This window comes from Prionailurus bengalensis, chromosome D2 (genome assembly GCF_016509475.1).
Source record: "Prionailurus bengalensis isolate Pbe53 chromosome D2, Fcat_Pben_1.1_paternal_pri, whole genome shotgun sequence".
Lineage (NCBI taxonomy): Eukaryota > Metazoa > Chordata > Mammalia > Carnivora > Felidae > Prionailurus > Prionailurus bengalensis.
Window position 1 is genome coordinate 47,659,605 of NC_057351.1, and position 25,067 is coordinate 47,684,671.

At 46.1% G+C, this 25,067-nt stretch overlaps 1 protein-coding gene across 4 annotated transcripts in view; it reads left to right on the plus strand.

Moving 5' to 3' along the window:
• Window positions 1–20,040, plus strand: part of MARCHF8 (membrane associated ring-CH-type finger 8) — a 124,003-nt gene extending 103,963 nt beyond the window's left edge. For 3 of the 4 annotated variants that reach the window (XM_043596869.1, XM_043596871.1, XM_043596872.1), the window contains 5 exons: window positions 10,765–10,847; window positions 11,095–11,934; window positions 13,357–13,537; window positions 15,512–15,659; window positions 16,085–20,040. In XM_043596869.1, the coding sequence (XP_043452804.1) occupies window positions 10,765–10,847; window positions 11,095–11,934; window positions 13,357–13,537; window positions 15,512–15,659; window positions 16,085–16,389 (1,557 nt within the window). In that variant the 3' untranslated portion in view covers window positions 16,390–20,040. The remainder of the gene's footprint in view (window positions 1–10,764; window positions 10,848–11,094; window positions 11,935–13,356; window positions 13,538–15,511; window positions 15,660–16,084) is intronic. The other variant, XM_043596873.1, reaches the window with a different exon arrangement.
• Window positions 20,041–25,067: the final 5,027 nt, after the last annotated feature.

Genomic DNA, 25,067 nt, shown 5'->3' on the forward strand with positions numbered 1-25,067 from the left:
GTCGTCAGTCACCTGCAGAGCGCATTATGCTCATGCAGTTTACCCCTTACAGGTAACTGAAGTTACTTGAAGTTAGAAGTTGAGAGCAGGTAAAAATAAACCTTCTGTCTGTCTCTTTGTATCCCAGCTAGATAGATTTTGTTACAGAGTGATTTGTTACAGGGGGTGTTTCAGTGTTTGTTGGAGGCACCCCATGTTTTCTTGAAGCCTCAGAAACCTAACTCCCCTTACAGGAAACAGGAAGGTTAGATGGGATGTGTGAGAGGCAGCTAGGTGGCTCATCTGTTTTTAAAATGGGCATCCAAGTGTGACCCTCTTAGAGAGTTAATTAAGGAAGAATATTGAGACATTTAAGCAGTTTCGATCACAGAGTCTTTACCCAGTACTTGGTTTTGTATCAATGGTAATGACGTTAAGTGGGTATCATTTATTGATTCTAAGTGCAAGTTTTCATGAAATTTGTTATCTCATCCTAGTGGCCCATCCTGACCCCCTAAGCGGTCCCCTAGTCACCTTTCCCTGTTTTCAACAGAGCACCTGTCACTTACTGCCTGAGTTTTTATTGGTGTTTTTTGTTTGTTTGTTTACTGTTGCCCCTTTGCCCCACAGGTAAGTAAGTTCCATGAGGCTAGGGTTATATCTTGTTTGCCTGTAAAACTTCAGAGCCCTGGAGTTGCTTAGTACATGTTTGTTGAGCAAATGCTTGCATAGCGTTGTGCTAGACATTATGTCTAGCCCATCGTTCTCTCCATCGTCACAGCCGTGTCCTGGGCCCAAGCCTCCTGGATTACTGCAGTAGCTTTCTAAGAATCTGCCTGAATTCTTGCAGCCTCCCAAATCAGCCACCACCCAGCAACTAGGTAAATAGAATCCTAATGCTTCTCTTGTTAAGCCTTCAGTGGCTTCTTACTGCATTTAGAATAAGATTCAAACCCTCTACTTTGATGTGCCACATCTAAGGTGATCTGGTCCTGGCCACTTGCAAACTCATTCATTTAAAGCACTTATCATAGTTTATAATGATATTGTAGCAATGTGTAGCAAATCATTATTTTTTTTAAAGAAGTAGTAGAATTGCCCCCTAGTAAAAGACTGTTCTGTTGACCGAGTGCCTAGAGAAGCTGAGGTCGGGTGAGACCCCGAAGGCATGCTTGTGGAAAGAGGGGCACTTGAATGCAGCTCTCCATGCAGCCTCACCCTGACCTTTGTCCTGCTGAGGGGCCCTAGGGTGTGGGCCAGCAGGGTTCCCCAGGCATGAGCCATCTACACCCCACCCTCACCCTGTGCACTACCTGTGCTGTTTGCGTAATCATTTTCTTTAAACGGGCTTACTGTATTTAATTACGTTTTGTATCACTGTATGGTATCTGAAATCACGTTTTTGATTTGCTAGTTTTCGATGTGAAATTAAAACGTAGCTATGAAAAATATGTTCTTCAGTATGTCAACTAAATTCTTATTCTGTCACCCACCACTTCTCCTGATTCTGCCCTTTGTGAATTAGCACTGTGACAGACAAGGGGATTTGGGAGGCCATGTGGTGAGGGAGAAGGGAGGGTGGAGGGGGGTGTCTGTGCTGCAGGAATGTGATGTGCAGCACCTGGCTGTCAGATGGCCCTCACTCCCAGGGTAATTTGGAGCTCGGGCTGGTGAAGGGAATGCGGCGAGGTACAGAATACAGCCTCGGAGTGGTGATTGCTTGTGGCACATCAGGGTGAAGTGATACGCTTCCCTGTTCAGGGGAATTGTACCACAATTGCCCCCTGCCTAAAGGCTGTCTCCTCACTCGGCATAGGGTATCCTTGGCATGAGGTGTCCTCATCTGTAACGTAGACAAGGGGGCCCAGTGCAGCATATGTGAGGATTACATGAGTTCACGCTTGTCCCACACTTAACTCTATGCCTGATGTTGTGCTCTGAATGCTGAACCAAACAGAGAAGAGAGGAATAAGCAGACCTCCATAAAGTACCTGGCAGATGAAGCGAATTATTATGAAGGTAAAAGACAAGGGGCTGAGGTAGGGAATGACAAGGAACCAAAGTTTAGAAGGGCTGCTTGGGAGAGGTGTAGCTCAGGGGAGGCACGTAAAGCAGAACATAAACAGTGAAAAGGAGCCAGCCAGGATAGGATTAAACTGTCGAAAACTGGTTGTCCCCTCCTTAGGAAATCCGGGACATTAGGCATATATACTGGAAGTGATGACTGTTATAGTTGCCCAATTGCAGGGTGCCTGTAAACTTTGGGGCCATGTTGGCTGGGGGCCAACACTGAGGACCACTGTATGTTGCCCTAAAATCTTTTAGAAGAAGGTTGGAATTCCCTGTGGGATGCTTGAACTCAGTACCACTAGAATTTTTTTTTTTTTTAATGTTTATCTTAGAGAGAAAGAGAAAGAGACAGAGTACAAGCACGCGCAGGGGAGCGTCAGAGAGAGAGGGAGAGAGAGAATCCTAGGTTGCCTTCTTACTGTTGGTACGGAGCCTGATGTGAGGCTGCATCCCACCATCTGTGAGATCATGACCTGAGCTGAAATCAAGAGGCAGATGCCTACCCAACTGAGCTACACCCAGGTGCCACTGGAGTTTTTTTTTAGATACCAGGAATTTGCTTAGGTCAGGCTCATCCTAAGGGCTGGACTTTCTAGAGCCTCTGCTCAGGCCTCTCATAACACCCAGATATGGCATTAATTTACAATGAGAGAAGCATTCTCATTTGACCCTGGGAATAGGACTTGGTCCAGGTGACACAATTTCTTAAGCAAGTTCATGATTGGTAGCACTTACAGGAAGATGGCAGTGGTAAGCTAGATCTGTATCATGAAGCCTGGAGCATGGGTATTGTCCTCTCTGCAGCCAGGCAGCTAGTCTTACTAGGCTGACATTGCTGAAGGCTGGTACCTAGTAGAATATTTTAGAGCTCTGCATAATTTTATTCAGATACCATGAGCATTATGTGCCTCTGGTTGATCAAATGTTCCTGGGTAGAAGTCAGACTGGACATGTGTAACAAGCCCTTAAAATTATTGCTATTCTGTTTTTTTGGCAAGCAAATCTTAGTGAATTTAAGCATTGACTCTCCTAGATCTCTCGAGTATTTTCTAGTTTTGACTGCCATCAGATAGGGATGAGTTATAGGAGGATGTCGTGTGTAGATGTAAATACAGCCCTAGGAGGGAGGCCACACACTGTGCTGTGGTTGTCAAGACCAGTGTCTGCTTCTCTGTGCTTCTGAGTGCAAAGTTGATTGGAGACAGACTTAGGTTGCTCAGACTTACAGGTTAAGTACAAGGCAAAATATGCCTTTCCTAATTTATTCTGAAGAAAACATCCCAAAGACAAGATACTTACTTTCCTGTGGCAGGAGCAGGGGAATGACTTGGAGGAGTTGAGTGGCATCATCAACACAGTGTAGCCTCACTTGGGATCCTGATGGAGTGTCATGGGCAGTGTTTTGCTATTGGCTCCCCTTTTGCAGAGACCATATTTGCATTTAGTGTTTTCTTCTGACTGGTTACAGTTTAGTTTTGGGCTACAGCTTGGTCTCCAGTGGTTTCTTTTCAAAATTTGGTTCCGAGTCTTCTTGTGGGGGGAAAAGGCAGGGTTAAAACCAGTGTCGAATAACACCAGGAGGTTATTTATTTGCCTTTTTCACTCTTACTCTCTCATGAATGCACAGTGGAGCTTCCAGCACGAGAGATGGCATCTTCTCTCAGACACTAGTGGAATATGTGCTGGTGGCCTTGTGGTTTAAGGTCTTCAAGTATAGTAAAGATTGATTGATGTCACCCACATAAACACAAGCTCTTTGGGGACATCAGTAATTTTTTAGAGCATAAAGGGGTCCTAAGACCAACAAGTTTGAGAACCTGTTTTACACCTACGAATAGGCAGTCACTCCAGAGTGTACTTGTTTTATTCATTCAGCTGTACGCGAACACCTACTGTGTGCCAGGCACTACACTAGGCTAAACAGCAGCAGCTTCTGAGTTAATATATTATTACAGAAACATCTTTTTATGAACCTTGATAACTGCTGTGAAAGAATTGAACCAGGGTAACAAGTACAGTAAAAACCACTTTTTGAGGAGCAACCTGTGGAGGGGCCAGTCACGCAGCGTGAGGTGTTGGAGCGGCCCCAGGAGGGGCAAGGGGGGAGGGTGGAGTGCTGGGTGACCCAGTACCATGATTTTGGATCTTTATATGGTGTTATACTTGTACGTTCTGGGAATGTGAAACCATCTTTGCTCAGAAATCATTGCCATCAGTGTAGTTTATTGAAAGCAAGCTATATTTGTAAGGTTCCCAACAGTAGCTGGAAGCCTACTTTAGGAGATGAGCCATGAGAAGGTTCCTTCAGCTGTTGCTTTGCCTCTAACAGTACTGTGATATATGCCCCTCATTGTGCTGGGGACGTAGGAGTATTCACGTAGTTCTAACTCTCTAAAAGGCCACCGAAGAAAAGAATTCAGTGTTAGTGTTACTTGCTAGGCAGTGCTGAGAGTCGTTTATAATGGAACTCATTTTAGAATTCAGTAGTTTTTAGTGCACACTCTCCTCCATGAATCCTATATTGTATATATTCTATATTTACTTTCTTAGTGGTCAGTTTTAATTAATTGCTATTGTGAAAGCTTGTTCTTGGCACAGCCCTTCATCAAGAGTCAACATGTATTTATCAGAGCAGCCACAGAACTGGCCTCTCCTTCAATGGTAGCTCATTTTTGCAGTTGAATACAACTGGGTATTTATTTATAGAAATCAGAGTCTGTTATAAGGAAGCATTTGTTTTCACAGAGCAACTTCTGTGCTGAGCAGAAAGTTTACTGAAATGCAGTTGCAGCCTGTACTGCAGAGTACAAACACCAAGTGAGACTCTATTTGGCTTTATTATGTGAAGTCAGGCCTGCTGAGGTGGCAGTAAGGGACAGATTATTATCTCGTGGTTTGAGAGGGAGTGAGGATGGGCAGTAGCCTTTAGTAACGTACCGAGCAATAAGTGAACGTAAGCTGGTCTGGTAAGCACGATTTCTAAAATGCCCCATCCTAATGTCCAGAACCCGTGAATCATGAGACGTCATTCCCACGATGTTATATTGTATGAGTGGAATCATGTGAGCTCTTAAAAGCAGAGTACTTTCTCTGGCTGGTGGCAGAAGAGGACACGAGAGATTAGAAGTAAGAATGGACTTGAACATGGGAGGGATCGATGGGGCGTGGAGGTGGCCCCCAACTTGGGGCAGCCTGCAGGGAACTGGATCTTGCCAACAATGAATGAATGTGAAGTGTATTCTTCCCCAGAGCCTCCAGAAAGGTGGGAGGCCCTGAGCAGAGGATCCCGTCACACTGTGTGCCAGATTATAAATTCGTGTGGTTTTAAGCCACTAAGTTTGTGGCAATTTGTTACACAGCAATAGAAACCTAACACAGCTGGCAAATGCTGTCCTTGTAAAGGAAAGCCCCTCTCTCTTGGGTGCTGTCAGAGCCCTCACCTCTGAAATCTCTGTGCTGATGGTATAAATTGCTCTCTTGATTAGCCATCTTCTTCTCTAACTTGTTTTGATATTTTGTATTTTCTTTGTGGAAATACAGTAATGACTTCAAATTATTTTGACCATGAACCTTGGTAAGAAATAGTTTTTACATTGAAACTCAGTTCACTCACAAACACAACTGAAAGACAAATTTCCTCCAAAAGACTTCATCCTTGTGATGTCAGATGCATTCTGACATCTTCTATTTTATTTCGTTTTTTAAAAATGTAGATTATGACTCACTAGACCAGTTTCTTTACTGGTTTTCCCAGAGTTGGAAATCGATACAGTTGGTTGTGCTTCTGTAGTTTTATTTTACTTCTTAAACTTTTAATCACATGTTATTTTTTAAAAATCAATTTGTAGTTAGGAAATACCTACTGATGGTAAAAGTGGTGTCATGGTTGGGAAGGGTCTCCATTGAAATACTTGTTTCTCCTGCCCAGGGTCCCTGGTCTCCTTCCACATGTCAGAGCAAACCACTGTTAGGAGCCTTGAAGTGTGCACCCTTCCCCTGATAAATAGTCTGCACAGGCCCACACACAGAGCATGGCCCTCCCCTCTATTCCCTCCTTGTCCCCAGTATGGACTCCGCTCCAAGCCCAGGGGCACTGAGGTTATGGCAGGCAACTGTTCCCACAAACAATGCTGAGCAAACCTCTCTGTATATATGTGTGAGGATGGATTCCTGAAAGGAGAATTGCTGGGCCCAAGTGAACGTGCATTTGTAATTTAGAATCTAATTGCCACATTGCTATCTTGTGAAGTTTAGCCGTTTGCTTTCCCACCGGCGGTGTATAAGCATGGCTGTTCTCCCGCACTTTTGCCAACACAGGTATTCTGTGATTTAAAAAACAGACTTTTGTTGTTGATAGTACATTTTGTTATAGTTTTAATTTGTATTTCTCACTGTAAGAGAGGGTAAGGTAAACATCTTTTTATGTCTTAAGAGCCGTCTGTACTTTCCCAATTTTTTCTGTTAAGTTTGAGGTCAATTGTAAATAGGGGCCTTACTTGTCTCTTACCCTCCTTTACCCAGTCTTTCTTCAAATTGCGCCTGGCTTAAAATCAAATGAACCTAGAGGCTCCTGGGTGGCTCGGTCAGTTAAGCGGCTGACTCTTGATCTTGGCTCAGGTCATGGTTTCATGATTTGTGGGATGGAGTCCTGAGTCGGGCTGTGTGCTGACAGCAGATTCTCTCTACCCCTCTCCCCCGCTTGGGATTCTCTCCCTGTCTCCCTCTCTCTCTCCGTCTCTCTGTCTCTCTCTCCCTCTCTCTGCCCCTCTCTCTTTGCCCTTCTTCCACTCTCTCAAAATATAAATAAATAAACTTAAAAAAAAAAAAAAAAGCAAATGAACCCAACCAGACCATTTCTTGTGGCCCTGTACCTGTTGATGTAAATCAGAGAGTGAATTTACTTTTGTTAGGAGCCTGAGACCTCAGATGTTTAAAAGAAGCTTTGCTGATAAAAAAAGGCCCAGTGGAAGTTTGCAGCAGAGAAGAAAGAGGAGGTGGCAGAGAAGGGGGTTGGGAAGCAACCTAGTGGAAGGAGCGAGGGAAGGAAGTGAAGCAGGAGAGCCGGGAAAGGTACGGCTGGTGTCTTGCAGAGGGAAAGTCCCTCTGATGTAAAATTGTTAAGTTCCTGCCACGGACTGAGAAGTGTACTCGCTGAGTCTGCCCTTTGAATGGCAGTAAGTTCTAGCAAAAAGAAACAGGGAGAGTGAAGTGCCAGCTTCTACCGAGGCTACATGGGAAGTTTTCTTTTGGTTGTTTCTGACAGCCTTGATGAAATCATTTAAAACAGTGAGTTATATGATAGGGAAGGGCAACCACTGAGTGACTTGAGTAGTGCAAAACAAACTGTCTAAAATTGTCATTCCTAAGAAATAAAATCAACTGGGAATGGAATCTCTATGTAATCCAGAGGTTTATTTTGTGTAGTTGATTATGACATCTTAAGAAGAGGGGTTTTTATGAAATTTTTTTTGTGGTGAGATTGCTTTACATTTTTTTTTCTTTTCTTTCTCCAAAATCTGTTTATTGGGATAGTTTCCCATTCATGTTGATTCAGGGTGCTTTCAGTGCTGCTTCCGTCTGAAGGAGTGTCCTTCTGTGAGCCTTGCCGATCCTCTGTGGGCTGGCACAGGACGGTGGAGCAACCCACACACAACACCACTTTGCACGTGTCTGAACACAGGGTGATTTTGTAGCACCCTGGGCACCTCACGTCCAGGAAGTAGGAGCTGGGGCTCTGCACCAGGCACTTCTTGTGCTTCCTCTTGTCTTCTGAGGGCGGATGCAGGAGGCCCTTCGCCGAGGGGCCTGTTCTCCGGGGCAGGTCATCACTGCAGGAAGCTGTTTTACACTCCTTTCCATGACCACAAAGTCTCTTGTTTGAGGACCGACAGAGAGCTCCAGGAGCACGTGGCTTTCATTTTGTTGACACGTAATTTTCTCATTATGAACATTTACACATACTTTCATCAACAGCAGTCCTGTGTGGTCTGATCTTGTGGAGGAGAAAGGGTGTTCTCCTTTTCCCTTAAGGTGAGTGCTGTTGCCCCATAACCTCCCCCATGCCACCAGCCCGCTGCCTCGGGAAGAGTGAAAGAGCTGTCCAGGGGACTGCCAGCCCCTTGACTTACCTTGACTCCCCCGGTTGGACCCTGGCGCTGTATTTGAACTGTATTTGTAGGCTTCCTTTTGTCCTTGCTGTTGACAATCAGTCCAGCCTTTGAAATCCTCGTTGGTAGGTTGATAGATGTTTCATTCAGCTGGATACCAGCTAAAAGTTAAGCTCTGTAAAGTTGTTGATGCTATGCTTTGGTGATTGTTTTACACGAGGACTGGTCCTGAGCTTCAACAGGTGCTCCTCTTCAGCTGATAACAGCCAGAACCTCTTATGGAAGCTCTCATGGCCCCACGAATCTTGCTAGTTTTCTCATTCAGCTGGCATAAGGCATTTGTTGGTTTGTATTCATATAAAACAGCAGTAAGTAGATAGTTAAAATTTCCTTGAAAATCATGATCTAATAAGAGAAAAATTTTCTCTGTACTTGGGAGGCTTGTTGAGGCTTGGACATTTATCAGCTTGCTGAAAAGTGTCTCATGATATTTTTTGTGGCATTGGAGAGAATGAAATGAGGACAGGGGCCCAGACAGAGGATGCTGAGCCTGTTCCTGTTTCCCAGATAAGCAGACAAGGGTCTTGGGACCATTGTCACCATCTCATAGGTGTGACGCTCTGCTCTAAGTACAGACGTGACTGTGTGCGTTCCCAGGAGTCCACCTGAGACACGAAATTCGTGGGGAAGTGATCCCAGGTCCTGTTGTGTGTGCGGACTGTCTGGCTGCCTACTTGGTGCAGGCCTTGTTCTCCTCTGAGGCTCTTCGCCCCTGCCTCCAAGCACTCCCCCGTTGCGGGTGTGTAATGATGCAATCACCACCCAGACTTCCCTTTTGGACATGGATCACTTGAATTCAGAGCAGGAATGAGAGGCCATTTTCCCTTGATTTCAGCTTCCTGTCTGAGACCCATCTCTTCCCAGGATGCTGAATATTTTCCACATTTAGTTAGAACATGTGGATACTTTGGTGACTCAGAAGATGTGCTAGTTGAGTAACACTGCATGATTTTAGCATATACATGCTGTATGATATCATGTAACTTCCTGGACCAGGTTTCAGGCTGAGCTGGATTTGAAGTGACATTTAATTCTCTTGCTCAGGAGCAGGAATAGTGGTCCATTGAAGCCCTCAATCAGAGTGCCAGTCCTGGCTCTCTTCGGGTGGGTGCATTTGCTGGAGAAGGCGGATGGGGAGAGCTTCTGGACAGTGGTGCTGCCTGTCTTGGTGGCTGGCCCGTGGCAGGGGTTCTGTAACTTGAGTGCCAGGATGAGAGCACACCCGTGGAGATCGCACTTAGCAAGAGTGGAGGCTAAGCCTCAGCCGGGGAATTGTGGGCCAAAGTGGGGCTCTTCAAAACAAGGAGCAGTACTGAAGGCTACGTGGGGGGCCTGGGGAAGGTAGGGAGGTGATGTGGGCTTGCTCTTGGTAATGGACTCATAGTACTGTTTTCATGTGGCTGTTTGGGTTGTGTTGTGTGGGGCACATGCTCACTCAGGCTGACTGTCTGAGGAGGGAGGAACACATTTATGTGAATATGTATGGTGCTCTGAGGGCTGTAGGAACGCAGGAATTGGCAGTCTAGAGAAGGCAAGGACCACACAGAGGTTGTAGGAGGCTGGGGGACCCTTTAGCAGTGGCTCTGCTTCCTCAGCTCAGGTACACCCTTATATTCTTGTTCCTCTCCTTCCACTTCTCTTCTTATGGTGCTTTCTCACCTTCCTAGAGCTCTTGTCTCATTTTGGGTTATTCACAGCCCCTCAGTACTCCTGGTCTATGCCATGACTTTGTGCTATACGTTCTTTCAAATTTAAGTTTTCTTATTTTTCTTAATGCCCAATCCCATGACTAGGACTCTTGGGAGCCTTCTGTGCTCAGCCCCCTTCTGGGCCCTGGGTTGAGCTATGGATTGGTGGCTCTGTGGTTAGCTAGTCTCTTTTTTGTGTAAAGAGCTCTGATAGGGTAGCAAGGTTTCATGGGCCCAGTGTGAGGTGAGTAGTAGAGAGCACTCACGGCCTGCTACCCTTGATTAGGCTCATCCGCAGAATCAGGTTAAATAAAGAGTGCCAGGTGGGAAAGGTGAGCACTGGCATTGTCGGCACCTCACGTTTCTTTTGCATTTGCATATATCATCTAGTACTTGGTTCCTCCCTCCCTCCCTCCTTCCCTTCCTTCTCCCTTCCCCCCCTCCCCCCACCTCATGCCCAGCCTGGGGCTTGAACTCACAACCCTGAGATCAAGAGTCACATGCTCTACCTGCTGAGCCAGCCAGGAGCCCCTCTGTCTAGTACTTGGTTTCTTGATTTATGTATGAACTAATTAAATTTAGATGCTCAGGAAATAAAGGACCACTGAATCTGCAGGAGATCGGTATTACTGCTCTGAAGTCTTAAATATTTCTTGGCTACACTTTGACCCACATAAAGGGAAAGAGTGCTGTTTGATTTGTTTGGTCTCAACTCATAGGGACCTAATGGATGTTATTCACCGAACAGTAGGAAGGGCAGATGTTCTTAGATTCTCCGTCCATTGCCGTTCAGAAGGGGATGGTGTTCACTGTCCCCTTTACTCTTTCCTCTGAAACTGACTGGAGGTGTGTCGTTGCAGGCTGGGGGTTCTTCGTTGGCGTCGGCTCCAGTGTCCGCCTTCTCTCGCACTTCTGTCACGCCATCCAATCAGGACATCTGCAGGTAACGCTCCGCTTCAGATGTTGCCGTGGTTCACGTGACATCCCAGAAATAAGCATTAGTGCCTATAGGTTCTCGATTTTCCATTTGCTTGGTCAGAATGCCTTTGCTCTAAACAGCTGGCCCAATTTTATGTGCTGTTTGCTCACCAAGTTACCACATGAGTCTCATTTCTTCACTTTGATGTCTATTCTCTTTTAAGATTGTTTTTTACTTTCTGTGCTTTTATTCCACTGTTCTCTGCATGCAGTTCCAGTGCAGTGTGTTCTGAGTGTTGTCACCAAAGTCCCGTGCAGTCTGCCGTTGTCTTGAAAGCTCCTCAATACCAGAGTTCTCTGACACAAGGGCTCACTGTGACAGTTATCTGTAAAGACACATTGTCAAAGAGAAATTCCTGTGGTTCAGAATGGACCCAGGCCTTGAAGCCTGCTGACAATACCAAAGCCAGAAGAATACTAAAGTTCTCAAAATCCCTAAACGATGTGGGTGAGAAGCCCCAGAACACTTCGGGAAGTTTTGACTATGTGGAAAGAACTCGCTCCGAAGGGAAATTGATACTCCCTCAAGATCCAGGTCTCAGGATTAACAGGTTCCATCAGAAGGAAAAAAAAGCGCAGCATCACAAACCTCTTGGCAGTTCCAAACATTCTTGCGTTTCATCCCTTTCTGCCAACCGTTCAGTTGCCTCAGAGGTGGAAGCTGGCAAGGGGGGCATCCACGTCCCTCTTTTGGAAGAGAGAGCGGATGCTGAAGCTGTGTCCAGGAGCCGGCGACTGCTCCGGTACCTGTTCTCGCTCTCGCACGGCTCGAGCGCCAGCAGCCTGCACAGGTTCCATGAGCTGGAGGGCTGTGCCGCGCCCCTGCACACCGCCAAGTCCTCCAGCGGGCTGGCAGGGAGCATGGGCTTCTGCTCCGATGAAATGGGAGACGACGATGTCTTTGAGGACAGCGCATCTGCAAAATGGAAGAACAAGGTCCTGCGGGCACCCCTCTGCTCAGTGGAGAAGGACAGTGACCTGGATTGTCCTTCTCCCCCCTCTGAAAAATGCCCCCCCATATCTCCTGTGTCCACATCAGGGGATGCCTGCAGGTTGGTTTGCCAAGAACCATCATTCTGGCCATCTCTGCTCCCCATACCTCTGTGGCCTCATCTTGCTTTAATATGTGAAGTTTCAGGAAAATGAAGTAATGGGTGGTTATAGACAATTGTGGGTTAATAATTTTCTCCAGAAGAATGGAGTATTGGTATCATTTGAAAAACCAATTTTTATGACATGGGTCCCAAGGTAGTTTCACAGATGATAAAAGAGGGAGAAGCTACACATATTAAAGGCCAAGCTGACTCTTCTCAACCAAAACTAAGTAGACTTTGCTTAAGGAGATTGGAAGAAAGAAAATAGTATCTCCAGTTTTCCAGCTTGATGATCTAGACGTTAAGCCTTGGCGGCCCCTCCCAGCCTCATTTTTGCCCTTTGTTCCACTTGCAACACAGTGTGCATGGGAAGAGGCCGTTCTTCAGTACCATCTGCCTTCCTTCTTTTTAACTTGGATGCAGCCACCTCTGCCCTCATCCTTTCTCCACTTCCGCCCTTTGTCTTCCTGTGTGCAGGCATCCTTGTCTGGCCTCTGGAACCTTTCAGAATTTGCTTTTTGTCACCAGGCTCATACTTTCCCCATTCTAGCCTTTCCCTAGGCGCCCCTTCTCCAGGCCAGCTGGTACATTTCTAACAGTTGTCTCCGAAACCTCTCTCACAGAAACAAAGAGCTGAGAGTCTGGCCAGGGCCAGGACCTGGCTCCCCCCAGGTCAGGTGTCCCTACCTGCTCTCCAGCTGTTGGAAGAGACCCTTCTATTTCTCACAAGTCTAAGTTCTTTGAGGTTAGTAGCTATATCCTCTTGTATGCACCCTTAGAAGCCATGAATGGTTTACAATTCTCATTTCCTCAAAAAAGAAATAAAATTGCAGCCCCTTATCATGGGGTTTTGGGGTCCAAGAGAGGTTCTGTGTTTTCTCTGTTTACTCTCTGAGGGAGGACGGAGACGTGTAGTTGTGTGTGAAGGTGAAATTAGTGATTATAGATAAAAAGCAGATTTATCATCTTTTTAAGTCACCAGTAATTTTGGAAGGTAGAGTGCTGGTTTTGTTTCACACAGAAATTTTTCCCCCTAATTATTTTAACATGTTCTGAAAGATGCTTCCATGTTGCCTTAAATTCATCTTTCAGTGACATTTTTAAATCTTCCCCAAAATGACTGCTTTGTCATTTCTTATATCATTTTTTCCTCTCTGATGCCAAATGCCATCCAGACTTTCCATGTTGGTACGGTAAGCTAGAAGCTCTTAGCTTGTAGTAATCGTTCTCATCCATGTCTGTGCGTTTTTGTGCTTGTAGTCGTTTCTGTGATGTTTGTCGCTGAAAGTTTTCTTTGGGGGGGGATTGACCTTCCCCCGAAGCGTCCTCTTCCCCTGTCGCGTGGCCCTCCCGGTAATGACTGGCCTTCCTTTGCTGCAGGATCTGCCACTGTGAAGGGGATGACGAGAGCCCTCTGATCACCCCCTGCCGCTGCACAGGGAGCCTCCACTTCGTGCACCAGACCTGCCTGCAACAGTGGATCAAGAGCTCCGACACGCGCTGCTGTGAGCTCTGCAAGTACGAGTTCATCATGGAGGTCAAGCTGAAGCCTTTGAGAAAAGTACGTGTGAGGACACGTTCAGAAGTGCTCTCGCCTTGCTGAGACAAGGGCCCTGGGAAGAGTTAGCACCTTGGACTGGATGAAGCCGTAGCTTGCTTGTGTTCATTTCTGTAAGAAGTGGGGGCTGTGCATACATTCGTGCTACAGAGGTCATCATTTCCGTTTCTGATTTCCCACTCCCTCCTCTCAGGAAGAAGCTCTTTCTGACCATTCAGTCCTAATGTGTTTTTCCGTCAAACTAAGACTGGTTGCTTATCTGTGTCAGTCATTTGGCCCTTGGCCACAGACTGTTTTGTGACATCTTAGCAGTTAACTTTGTACATATTAACTGCTCACGTCTTGCCTCTGAGTAGGACTGTACATCAGACATCAACTAGTATCTCTCCCTGACACAGAGCACAGAATGAAATAGTAAACTTATTTGTATATATTGTGATAAATATTTGCTAGTTGGCAGGGTGAGGATGGATGGGAAAAGAAAGGAACCCCAGGCCTTACATAAAATGCACCTCTCTTCAGGCCCCAGGTCACTGCCCCCTCTGAGCGAGCCTGATCTGGCAGCTGCCGCCTGTGTAATGGTTTTCAGTGTGTCTTTCTATGTGCCCAGCATACAAGGTTTTGTTTGGAAGAATGAAAGACTTGTTCTTATCTCGGAATCTCAATATGTCAGTTCAAGGAAAATCACATGATCAAATCGAAACACCTGACAGTGCGAAGGGAAAGAAGATTAAGTCGCGGCGGAGCATGTCCAACAGTTCAAGGAGGAAGCATTGGTTGTGGGCTGGAGCGCTGGGGGAGGGGAGCGGTGGTAGCTTCACAGAATGTTTGGGTGTTGAAGCCGTTCTTGAAGGAGCAGTAGGATTTGGAGTACAGCGAAAGGAGTTTAGAGAGGTCACATTGTCTGTGAAGAAAAGCATACACCAAAAAGGTGAGAGTGAGCATTTCAGGACCGTGTGAAAGGCTTGGACTGAGTGTGTGTTGGGAAATAGCCAGAAATCAGGGAGCAGAGAGCATTTTAGGAGGGAAGCCAAATGAAGATACCGTATAAAACCACAGCAGAAAGCCATCTGGATGTTGGAGAAGACAGCTGCAAACTACTTAAAAAATGTTTTGCCCCATAAAAATAATAGAATTTGTTGGATACCTTCTCTGTGCTGGCCTCTCAGGTGAGATGTGTAGCCTTTGACCAATATAGACAATCTAGGAGGCTGTACTTTCAGCTTATCCTATATAGAACCATCTGGAAAGTGGCTGTGATTAGGGCTGGCCAAGGATATGCAGAGTGTTTATGCTTTGTTCTTTTTCTCTACCCTTATATGTTTTCTTCTGATTTGGAAAGCAGTAAATGAAAAAGAAAATCTGGCTATTTGGAGCAAATTAATGAGCTCCTAGAGGAGATGGGACTGGCAGAGCCTGCTTATACCAGGAACTCTTAGCATCGATTTCAAGCTGTTGCTGCCAAAGTAGCAAAGGACCAAAGAGTGAGCGCCTTCCGCCATCACTGTCACGATGTAGTGTGACCATCTGCTAGTGTGTTGTGGCGTCATCAACCCTCTTCCCCTCGCTCATGCAAGTCAGCAAGGCAGGGAGGTCTCATGTGTGCCACCTGGGTCTGGGACCAACATGCTGTTTTCATCAGGCCGAAACCTAGAGTCCTTTAGCTAGCCATTAGTTGTTTGCCTGCAAGAATAAGCAGACAAAAGGATTGGTTGGTGGTTGTGGTTCATAGCTCATCTTGATCCCAGCTTCTTTTCATTGCATACAAAGTTGGCTGTCGACAGAATACCAGTGCCTGGTACCTAGTTGAAGCCAAGTGGTTTAAAGAGAATGACTTGTAGTATTTGGGGAAATTCATCTAGATTGGGGAAAGGGTGGGGGGGGAGCCAGTCTTACCCATCTACAATGCTGTCACCTTCCTTGTAGCCCTTTACATTTGGGGGCCTACACCTCATGCTCTGCGTGTTGTCTTTCCAGTGGGAGAAGCTGCAGATGACGGCCAGCGAGCGCAGGAAGATCATGTGCTCAGTGACATTTCATGTCATCGCCATCACCTGTGTGGTCTGGTCCTTGTACGTGCTCATCGACCGCACCACTGAGGAGATCAAACATGGACAGGCAACAGGTATGTGCTCAGAGTGACAGGTGAGCTCGGTATGGAGATCGGGTAACACGCTGGGGTCATAGGATTGGAGTGTTACTCCAGATTGGTATTTAAGTCAGACTTCAGATGTCTGGGTTTCTGGAGTGAGAGCATTAATTATGAGGTACCAAGCATCCTTTTCGGATGATTCTCTTGCTGTGGTGAGTAGTTTTGAAAAAAACCCAGTCAGAAGAGATCAAATCAGGGAAGGAGAGAATCTCTGCAGACTGTCTCCTAGAAGAGCACGAGGATGAGAGAGAGTGGACACCAAGGACACCCTGCCTTTGGTGAAACTAGATGGATGAGTGAAGAATCCATTGGTTACTGGAAGGCCAGCAGTTGTGTTTAGTTACTTCAGATCTTAAATTAGGTGTGCTGATAGACTAACTGGGTTTTTCCCCTTCCAGGAATCCTAGAATGGCCCTTTTGGACTAAATTGGTGGTTGTGGCCATCGGGTTTACTGGCGGACTTCTTTTTATGTACGTTCAGTGCAAAGTATACATACAATTATGGAAGAGACTCAAGGCTTATAACAGAGTAATCTATGTTCAAAACTGTCCAGAGACCAGCAAAACGAATATTTTTGAAAAATCTGCACTAACAGAGCCCAACTTTGAAAATAAAGATGGACCTGGAACCTGTCATTCCGACACAAACTCTTCTTGTTGGACAGAACCTGAAGACACTGGAACCGAAATCGTTCATGTCTGATTTTGTGGAGGGTGTAGTTTTCCTGGACATCGATGAACAGCTGAAGGAAATTGTTTACTGCCAATTCTGTACCTTTTTTTATGTCCTTTAATAGCATAGACCAGGCAGGTGACTGTTTTTTTAATGGCTTCTCTTTTTCTAAACCCTCCTTAGTGAATCTCCCAGAAAGCCCTCACATTGGTTGTGCGTGGCGGGGTCCCACTTCTGCCAGCACTTCCACGGGAAGGGAGGCCCCCGTGACACTGTGAGGGGTTGCTGGCTGGGTTCTGGCCCACGAAGCCTTGAGCAGTGAAAGAATAAAATGCCGGACCCTGAGAAGAGCAGGAGCCGGGTGGCACCCTGGCCTCAGTGCCCTGCCTCTCCCGGTCAGCAGCAGTCCGCCCACTGGAGCAGAGTGTGTGGGAATGTCTAGTCATGCCAGAGGATTTCCCTCCGCACCAAGAAGAGCCTGGGGAGATGATGCTGCCACTGACGTTTCTCCCGAGCAGACCGGGCAGTGGTGCTCTGTGCGTGGTGGCGAGTGATTCACTGAGCAAACAGCACTTTACAAAAAGAGAATCTTTATTTTGTAGTATGTGTGTCCAGTGGGATTGACATTTAAAAGAGTGTCTCATTTAGAAGCCTTCCCTTCACGACCCTGATTACCTATCTCTTTTACGTTATGATAGATCTAAAACCCTTTTTGCCTTATATATTCTAAGAAACCTGACATCTGCTCTGTGTCCATAAAAGGAACTTGTGGCTATAAAACTGGATAAACAGGCCTGAGGCTTTTTCATAATGTTTCATGAGAATTAATGAACACCAGATGGCAATTTGAGCATAGTTCCTGTGGTTTCGGGCCTATTATATGGCAAGTCTTCATGTCACAGGCCTGCCCCAAATATTTTTTTTTTTTGTCAACACTGAAAAAGAAGGTTTTGTGAGATCTAAACAAAAGGAAGGAAGTGAGTAATTAGAACAAAACTGAATGTTTAAAAATGATTCCTTTATGGACAACCTCTCCGGTTCATGCTGGCTTCACACTGACGGAGTGAGCACGCACTGCCCTGGTCTGGGGCACGCACACTGCAGGCACTCCTGGGCGCCGGCCACCTTGGACAGCTTCTCCTGGGTGGCTCTGTGGATCACTGCTCAGGGCAGAGAGACAGACGGGCTGGCTCTGGGACAAAGGCCAGGAGCGAGTAGCAAACTGCCATGGCCCCACTGGGTCACTGCCCCCAGCCACACCTCCACCCATTTATCGCCTTAACCGGACTGGACAACGAGGACCCTTTAGGGGCCCCTGGCCCTGTAATCAGTTCGTTCTGTCATCAGGGATTATCTCCTGTACCATTTTCATAAGACAAAACCAAAATCACCACCATCAAATGGCCTTTGTCCCTTTAAAAAGTCTGCTTAAAGTTCTGTTTTTAAAAACCCGTTTCTCTGCACCAGGTAAATAAGAGTCATCTCCAGAAAAATAGGCCAAGAGGGTCTGCAGTGTAACATCATCATGCCCAGAATACTTCCTCTCCAGGTGACTCTGCATCTGCAGAGCCTCCTATAAGGGGAAGGCTGCTTGGGTGGGGGAGGGGGTGTCCTGCCCTCAGTCCTCTGAACCTTAGGTGCCCCACCTGTCCTGTTTTGAGGATGAAGCAAACACAAGATGATTCCTTTGCCTTTCAGACTGGAAGTGCTGTGGTTAGTTTTGAAAGCCAGGACGAGGCCGAAGTGTGTCTAAGCTCTGGGAAGGGCGTGTGGTAGCAGGCTTTGCCCTGCCACCTCCTCCCACCCAAAGTCTGACTCATCAGGATCACGGATCTCTAAGGATCTGCTCTGCCGTGGCCTTCCTCTGGTTGGGCAGGCACTATCCAACCATGGCAACCCCTGAAAATAGGTCAGCCTGCTCTCGCTCTCTCGCGGTCTCTATCGCGCTCTCTCTCGCTCTCTTGTCTCCCAGGCCGCATCCGGTCCGCGCCTGTGTTCACTGTGCCCCAAGTGCAATTACCCACACCCCTTCTCAGCCTGGGGACTCCAGGCAGCTACATGCTGTCCACTCAGGGGAGCTGAGTCCTGGTCAGCCCTGCCTCTACCCCTTAGAAACTGCCCAGGCAAGGCCTCTTGTCCCTGCCGTCTTCTTACAGCGAATGAGTAGTCACGTGAAGACTGGGATAGAATTTTAAGTGAGAATCCTTCCCCTCTCCCCTGATGGAGGCCCTTATGCTGAAGCTGAAAGTCACTGAGACTTCCTGCGGATGGGAAAGTGTGCTTTAGGTAAGGATAGCTGCTGGGCCGCCCACCTGTCATGGCTGGCACCCCGTAGAGCAAAGGTGCCTTTATAACCACGACTGCTGTGTTGCTCCCATGCCTGACCAGGTTGTCACGTGAAACTCTTCTTTTCAGGAAGGCCTAACACCATCTCATCACCTCCACCAAACTCCTAAAAGCCTTCTGCCTGGGGACAGTCCATCCCACGTCCTTCTTTCCTGTCCTGGGATGGCACACAGATGTCCCCTTGCCTTTCTCTTTTCTTGTAGGTTCTAGTTGAGCTCCTCTCACCCCTTTCTTAGTCCCGGCCGTATTCCTCACCGACTGAACTGGGAAGCCAGAAGCCCTGGAAAGGTGCTGTGCTGCCATCTAGTGGGGGAAGCAGATCTGCCAGGTGTACCTTTAATCCACATCAGCTTGCCCTCTAGTTCTTTGGGGGTTATTTATTCCCTAGGCTCCCCGCCCCCTCCCATTCTGCACCTGGCTTTGTGGGAGGATGACACTTGGCTGAACCAGAAATGTGGGATGAGCCTGTGGGTCTGGGGGCCAGGCAAAGGGGAGAGGGAAGTGGCTCAGGGGTGCGGCCAGCTAGCTCCCTCTGATTTGGCCTTTGCTTCCCCAAAAGTTACAGTATGGCTCGAGGGCTTCTGACTTTGGCCGCCAGCAATAATTTGTGTTTTTTTTGTGCCCGAGTTGATTTTAAGAATTCCTGGAAATTATAAAAAGGTCTCATCCTGCTCCAGGCCTCTATGTCTCCTCCCTTTTCACCTCCTTCCACCGTTTTCAATCTTATGGGTCTAGTTTTCAACCTTGCTGGCGTGCCCTCCCTGGCTCCAGACATGCAGGCCCCAGGCAGTGGGCCAGTGCAAGCACATCAGGTAGTGCCTGCACAGTTAGGGCTGCTTCTGCTGCCTGGTGGGTCAGCCACACGGCTGGCAGAGGCCTGCAAACAGCAGGGCCGAGATCCACGATGCTGTGCATTTGGCCTGATGCAAAGACACTTTTTGAATACTTTCCCTTTTAGATCTGATTTGAAACATGCAGCTTCCCTCTCCAGCCCAAGGAAAGACCGAAACATAAGGGAAGAAAAGGATTTATCTTTGTTTTGGAAGTAATTAAGTTGTGCAGCTATTTACCTATTTAGATGCAACGTTTATAGAAAGCTGATTGTTAATAAAAACCAAATTTACACTGGCATGTGTGGTGTAGTTTCTAAAAGGCACTTCACATTTGAAGATTTTCTTAACTTGGAAACTTTCTGGTTCTCTAAATGTCTGGTTTTGTATCCTTTTGTGTATGTTCACTGTTTCTCAGTATTACCACTTGAATAATTCTCTGGGGGTTGTTTCTGTTATATACGGGGTGTCTAATTGCAGCAATAAAGCATCTCTTTAAAAAGGAGTTTTGCCATGAAAGTATTTTCCTGCAAAAAGCCTGGGAACACTGGCAGGCATTCCAGTGGTTCTGATCCCCTTTCCCCATTCCTCTGGCTTGCACGTTGGGAAAGAAAATCACACAACCTCTGGAGGTATCTGTTTTCCTCAGCCTGTCCCTGCAAGGGGGGACGATTCCCCCAGACACTGGTGGTTGGTGAGGACAGGGTGGTTTCAGGGGTGCAAGCATGGGAGTGAAGACCGAAGTAGCTCACACAGGTGTGCTGCTTTCAAACATCCAGGCTGTACTTGGACTCCATTCCCTATGAGAAGCCAGATTCAAGTTCAGGATGGGTATGCTAGTGGGACCATTGGAACAGATTATTGCCTTACTGGCCTTATCTGTTGAAACAGTTACTGAGCCACAGCCTAGCTGAGGAGGGGACCCAGGGAGGACCAGCAGGATCTCTGGCAATAGTTTGGCCTAGCTGCCTCTCCCGGCCTCCAGCAGAGCTTCCTGTGTTGTGGTGTTGTCTCCGGTCTCGAGACTGCAAACTGCTCACAGGGCTGTAAGCGCTGAGGATAGCCCCTGCCTTTACCTGTGTGCATGAGATGAAAACAGGCCAGGATTGGCCTGTATATACTGTACTCTAGGTGAGCCCAGAGGATTCGTCCACCCGTTAAGGGTACAGTAGTACCTACCAGGAGACTTTGGAGCTAAGCAGGAGGATATTTGGCCAAGTGTCCTTGCCAGTCTTCTGAAGCTGTTGAGGCTTCTGGAGGAGGATACGACCACGTAACAGCTGAACAGGTACGTGCTTGTGGGAGAGGGGGGAGCCGGGAGGACCCTTGAGCTAAAGTGCTCAACTATTGGCTGGAGGGGTTGTAGCAGGATTCTCACCCAGAGAGTCCTGACACTGAGGCTTTTCTTTCCAGGAAGCAACTTTATTCGTGCCAGCACCACTCAATTGGGTTCGTACCCAAAGAACTGAGCCCCGAGTGCCACATGGCATAGTTTTTCATATATTTTTTACTTCTTTGTCTCCCATATGAGGTAACACACAAACATGTAGTCTGATTAAGTGGTCTCATGTTACAGGGTCGGGAGCAATGTTGTCAAGTACATGAATAGCAAGGTTGCCTTTTGGATTTTGTTTGTTTTTTTGCCCTTAGGGAGGGGACCCTACCACCGGGTGAAGAGGGTGGAGCTGAAAGAAGAATCTGCTTTTGTGAGAATGTGAGGTGGGGGACACTGAGGGGAGCCTCTCTTCTTTGGGGGATCCACTGAATTTGATGAGTTCGGTTGCAGAGATGCCTTGTTGTGCACAGGCTTGATGATGCTGTCCCCAGGCCTTTCTGCCCTTTAACACCAGCCACAAAGTGGGGGTGTGAGGGGCTGCAGGCACACTTCCAGGGAGCATTTGCATCCTTGGTCAGGGCAAACCCCTTGCAGGCCAGCCTCTTGTTACATAAATAAACTCACAGAGGTACAGCTTTGCCCGCTAATTTACATATTGACATACTTTTCCTCGTTACTCGGGATGTCAGGCTGGTCAGAGGAGGATCCATGACTCATGGTGCTAAAACAGAACTTCCCAGATGACCAGGGGTGACTGGCCTGTCTTTGGGAAAGATGTCTGATTAAACATTCCGGGGCTGGGAGGGGCCAGGGGAGGCGTACAACCATCAAAGCTGTCGGCACAGTAAAAAACAAACACGAAACCAGAACAGAAAATCAAACACAGCCCTTGTCTCAGGGAAAGGCCTTGAGCAGGAATAGCACTGGGAGGCAGGGGGTTCTGGGCCACAGTCATGCAGTCAAGGCATCACATACTTTTAACGTATCTGAAATACATAGGAAACGCATGTTGCTTACTGCAATCATCACCTCACATCTTGCTTTTTTCACCTAACAACTGGATTTAGGCAGAGATTTTAAGGTTGCTAACTTGACTTTTGAGCTTAGAAACAAAGCTGAAATCCACATCCATGACATTTATCTTTGTACACTTGTGTGGGGGGGGTGCAGTTCTGAACATAAGTTCCTAGAAGTAGAAAAGGGGGTAAAAGTTGCAAAACTGACCTCCACAAAATTATTCACTTACCTTCCCACTGTGAGAATCTTAGTCTTCCTTCCTTACATTGTATCATGTGGGTGTTAGTTTTTTAATTGTTACTAAAATGATTGCCATTCCCTTTTCTCTCATTGATGTTTTACTTTGCATTTCTTAGATAAATGAGGTTGAGCGTCTTTTGTTTACTGTGCATGTCTGCTTATGTGAATTTCCATGCCTTGGCCATTTCTCTTGGATTTTTTGGTATATTTTACATTGAATCATAGGTGCTTGGTGCCTTCAAAAAATTTTTTTTTAATTTTTTTTAAGTTTATTTATTTTGAGAGAAAGAATGAGCAGGGGGAGGGGCAGAGAGAGAGGGAGACAGAGAATCCCAAGCAGGCTCTGCACTGTCAGCGCAGCGCCCAATGTGAGGCTCAAACCCATGAACTGTGAGATCATGATCTGAGCCAAAAGAAATCGAGTCAGACCTTTAATCAACTGAACCACCAGGCACCCTTGAATCATAGGTACTTTTTATTTTATTTTATTTTTAATGTTTATTTTTGAGAGAGAGAGAGAGCGAGCGTGAGTGGGGTGAGGGGCAGAGAGAGGGAGACACAGAGTCTGAAGCAGGCTCCAGGTTCTGAGCTGTCAGCAGAGAGCCCGACGTGGGGCTTGAACTCACGAGCTGTGAAATCATGACCTGAGCCAAAGTCAGATGCTTAACCGACTGAGCCACCCAGACGCCCCTATAGGTGCTTTTTATGATGAAAGAATATTAACTTCAGTTCAAATAACTGGCAAAGAAATGCAGTTTGTGAATTTTTAAAACATTTTATTATGAAATTAAAAAAATGTTTATCTTGAGAGAGAGAGAGAGAGAGAGAGAGAGAGAGAGAGAGATTGAGCCAGAGAGGGGCAGAGGGAGAGGGAGAAAGAGAATCCTAAGCAGGCTCTGCTCAGCACAGAGCCCCACGTGGGGCTCGATCCCACGAACTGTGAGATGGTGACGTGAGTTGAAATCAAGAGGTGGCCACTTAACCGACTGAGCCACCCAGGTGCCTCTGAAACTTTTTTAATATAAAATTTTAAATAATTGCATAGTATTCATATACCTTAGTGTTGCATAGAATTCATATACTTTAGATTCTACAGTTAACATTTGGCTATATATGCTTTATAACATATTTCCATCTATTAATCATGCTGTTCTTCCATCAGCTTACTTTTTTAATGCATTTCAGAGTAAACTGCAGCCAGAAGTATACTTCACTTACTTCAGTTTGCCTTTTGTTAACTAGAATTCAACATTTGTTTATGGTTCTTTTTGTTCGGAGGAAAAATTTACATACAGTGAAATGTATAAATCTTACGTGTACCATCTGATGAGTTTTGGCATGCATGCCAGATGTATGCATCTGTATAATCCAAAACCAGATGTTCTGTATCAAAATGTGGAACATTATCTCAATCCTGAAAATTCTGATGCCCCTTTCCTGTTCACCCCTGTTCCCATACCCTCTAAAGCAAACATTGTGCTGATATTTGGGGTTTAGCTTGTCCTGGAATTGAATTTTAATTTTAATGGAGTTGCATAGTTTATACTTTTGTGTAAGGGTTCTTTATGTCAGCACAATGTTTTTGAGTTTCATCTATGCTCCTGTATCAGCACATTCCTGTTTTATGCTGCATAATGTTCCATTGTATAAATATAGTTGGAGACTTGTGCTGTTTCCAGTTTTGGGCTATTATGAGTAGAATAGTAAGATTATTTTTGTGGACATATGTTTTCATTTCTTTTGAGTAAATACCTAGGCATGAAATGCTAGTTCAGAGAGGATAGAAATATGTTAGTTTTAGAAGGAACAAACGTTTTTTTGAAGCAGGTGTACCATTTTACATCCCCACCAGCAAGGTGTGAGGGTTCCAATTACTTCACATCCTTGGTCCAACATTTGGTGTTGTCCGTCACTAACCTAAAATACAAGAATTTTACTGTTCTCATAGATGTGTAGTTGCATTGTGGTTTTAATTTGCATTTGTGGCTTTAATTTGCATTTTCCCAATGACTAATGATGTTGAACATCTTTTTATGTGCCTCTTGTCATGTGTTTATTTGCCATTCCTGTCTATCTCTTTGTGTAAGGGGAGGCAGACTATAGTCCACTGACCAAATCCAGCCCATGGCCTATTTTTGTAAGGCTTCTTGAGCTAGGAATGTGTTTTACAATTTTAAAAGGTGGTTTAAAAAAAACTGAAAAAAAAAAGTTGTTTTAAAAAAATGCAGCAGATTGGGGGCACCTGGGTGGCTCAGTCAGTTAAGCCTCTGACTTCTGCTCAGGTCATGATCTCACCGTTCGTGAGTTCGAGCCCTGTGTCAGGCTCTGTGCTGATGGCTCAGAGCCTGGAGCCTGCTTCGGATTCTGTGTCTCCCTCTCTCTCTATCCCTCCCTGACTAGTGCTGTGTCTCTCTCTGTCTCTCAAAAATAAATAAATGTAAAAAAAAAAAAAGCAACAGATTGTATGTGGTCTACCAAACCTAAAATATTTTACAGGAAAACATGTGCTTGACACTGCTATGGATTTAAAGTGTGTATCTTTTATATTGCATGTTGTTGGATATTGACTTTTAAAATTATTATGCTAATCTCTGCCTCTTAGTTGGAGTTTTTAGTCTATAAACATTTGATGTAATTACTAAGTTGTGTCTACTATTTTATTATTTGATTTTTTTGTCCTTTCTGTTTTTTAATTTTTTTTTAACGTCTATTTATTTTTGAGAGAGACAGAGACAGAATATGAGTGGGTTAGGGGCAGAGAGAGAGGGAGACACAGAATCCGAAGCAGGCTCCAGGCTCTGAGCTGTCAGCACAGAGCCCAACGCGGGACTCGAACTCACGAGCTGTGAGATCATGACCTGAGCCAAAGTTTGAGGCTCAACTGACTGAGCCACCCAGGTGCCCAGTCCGTTCTGTTTTTGTTTCTCTGTTCCTCTTTT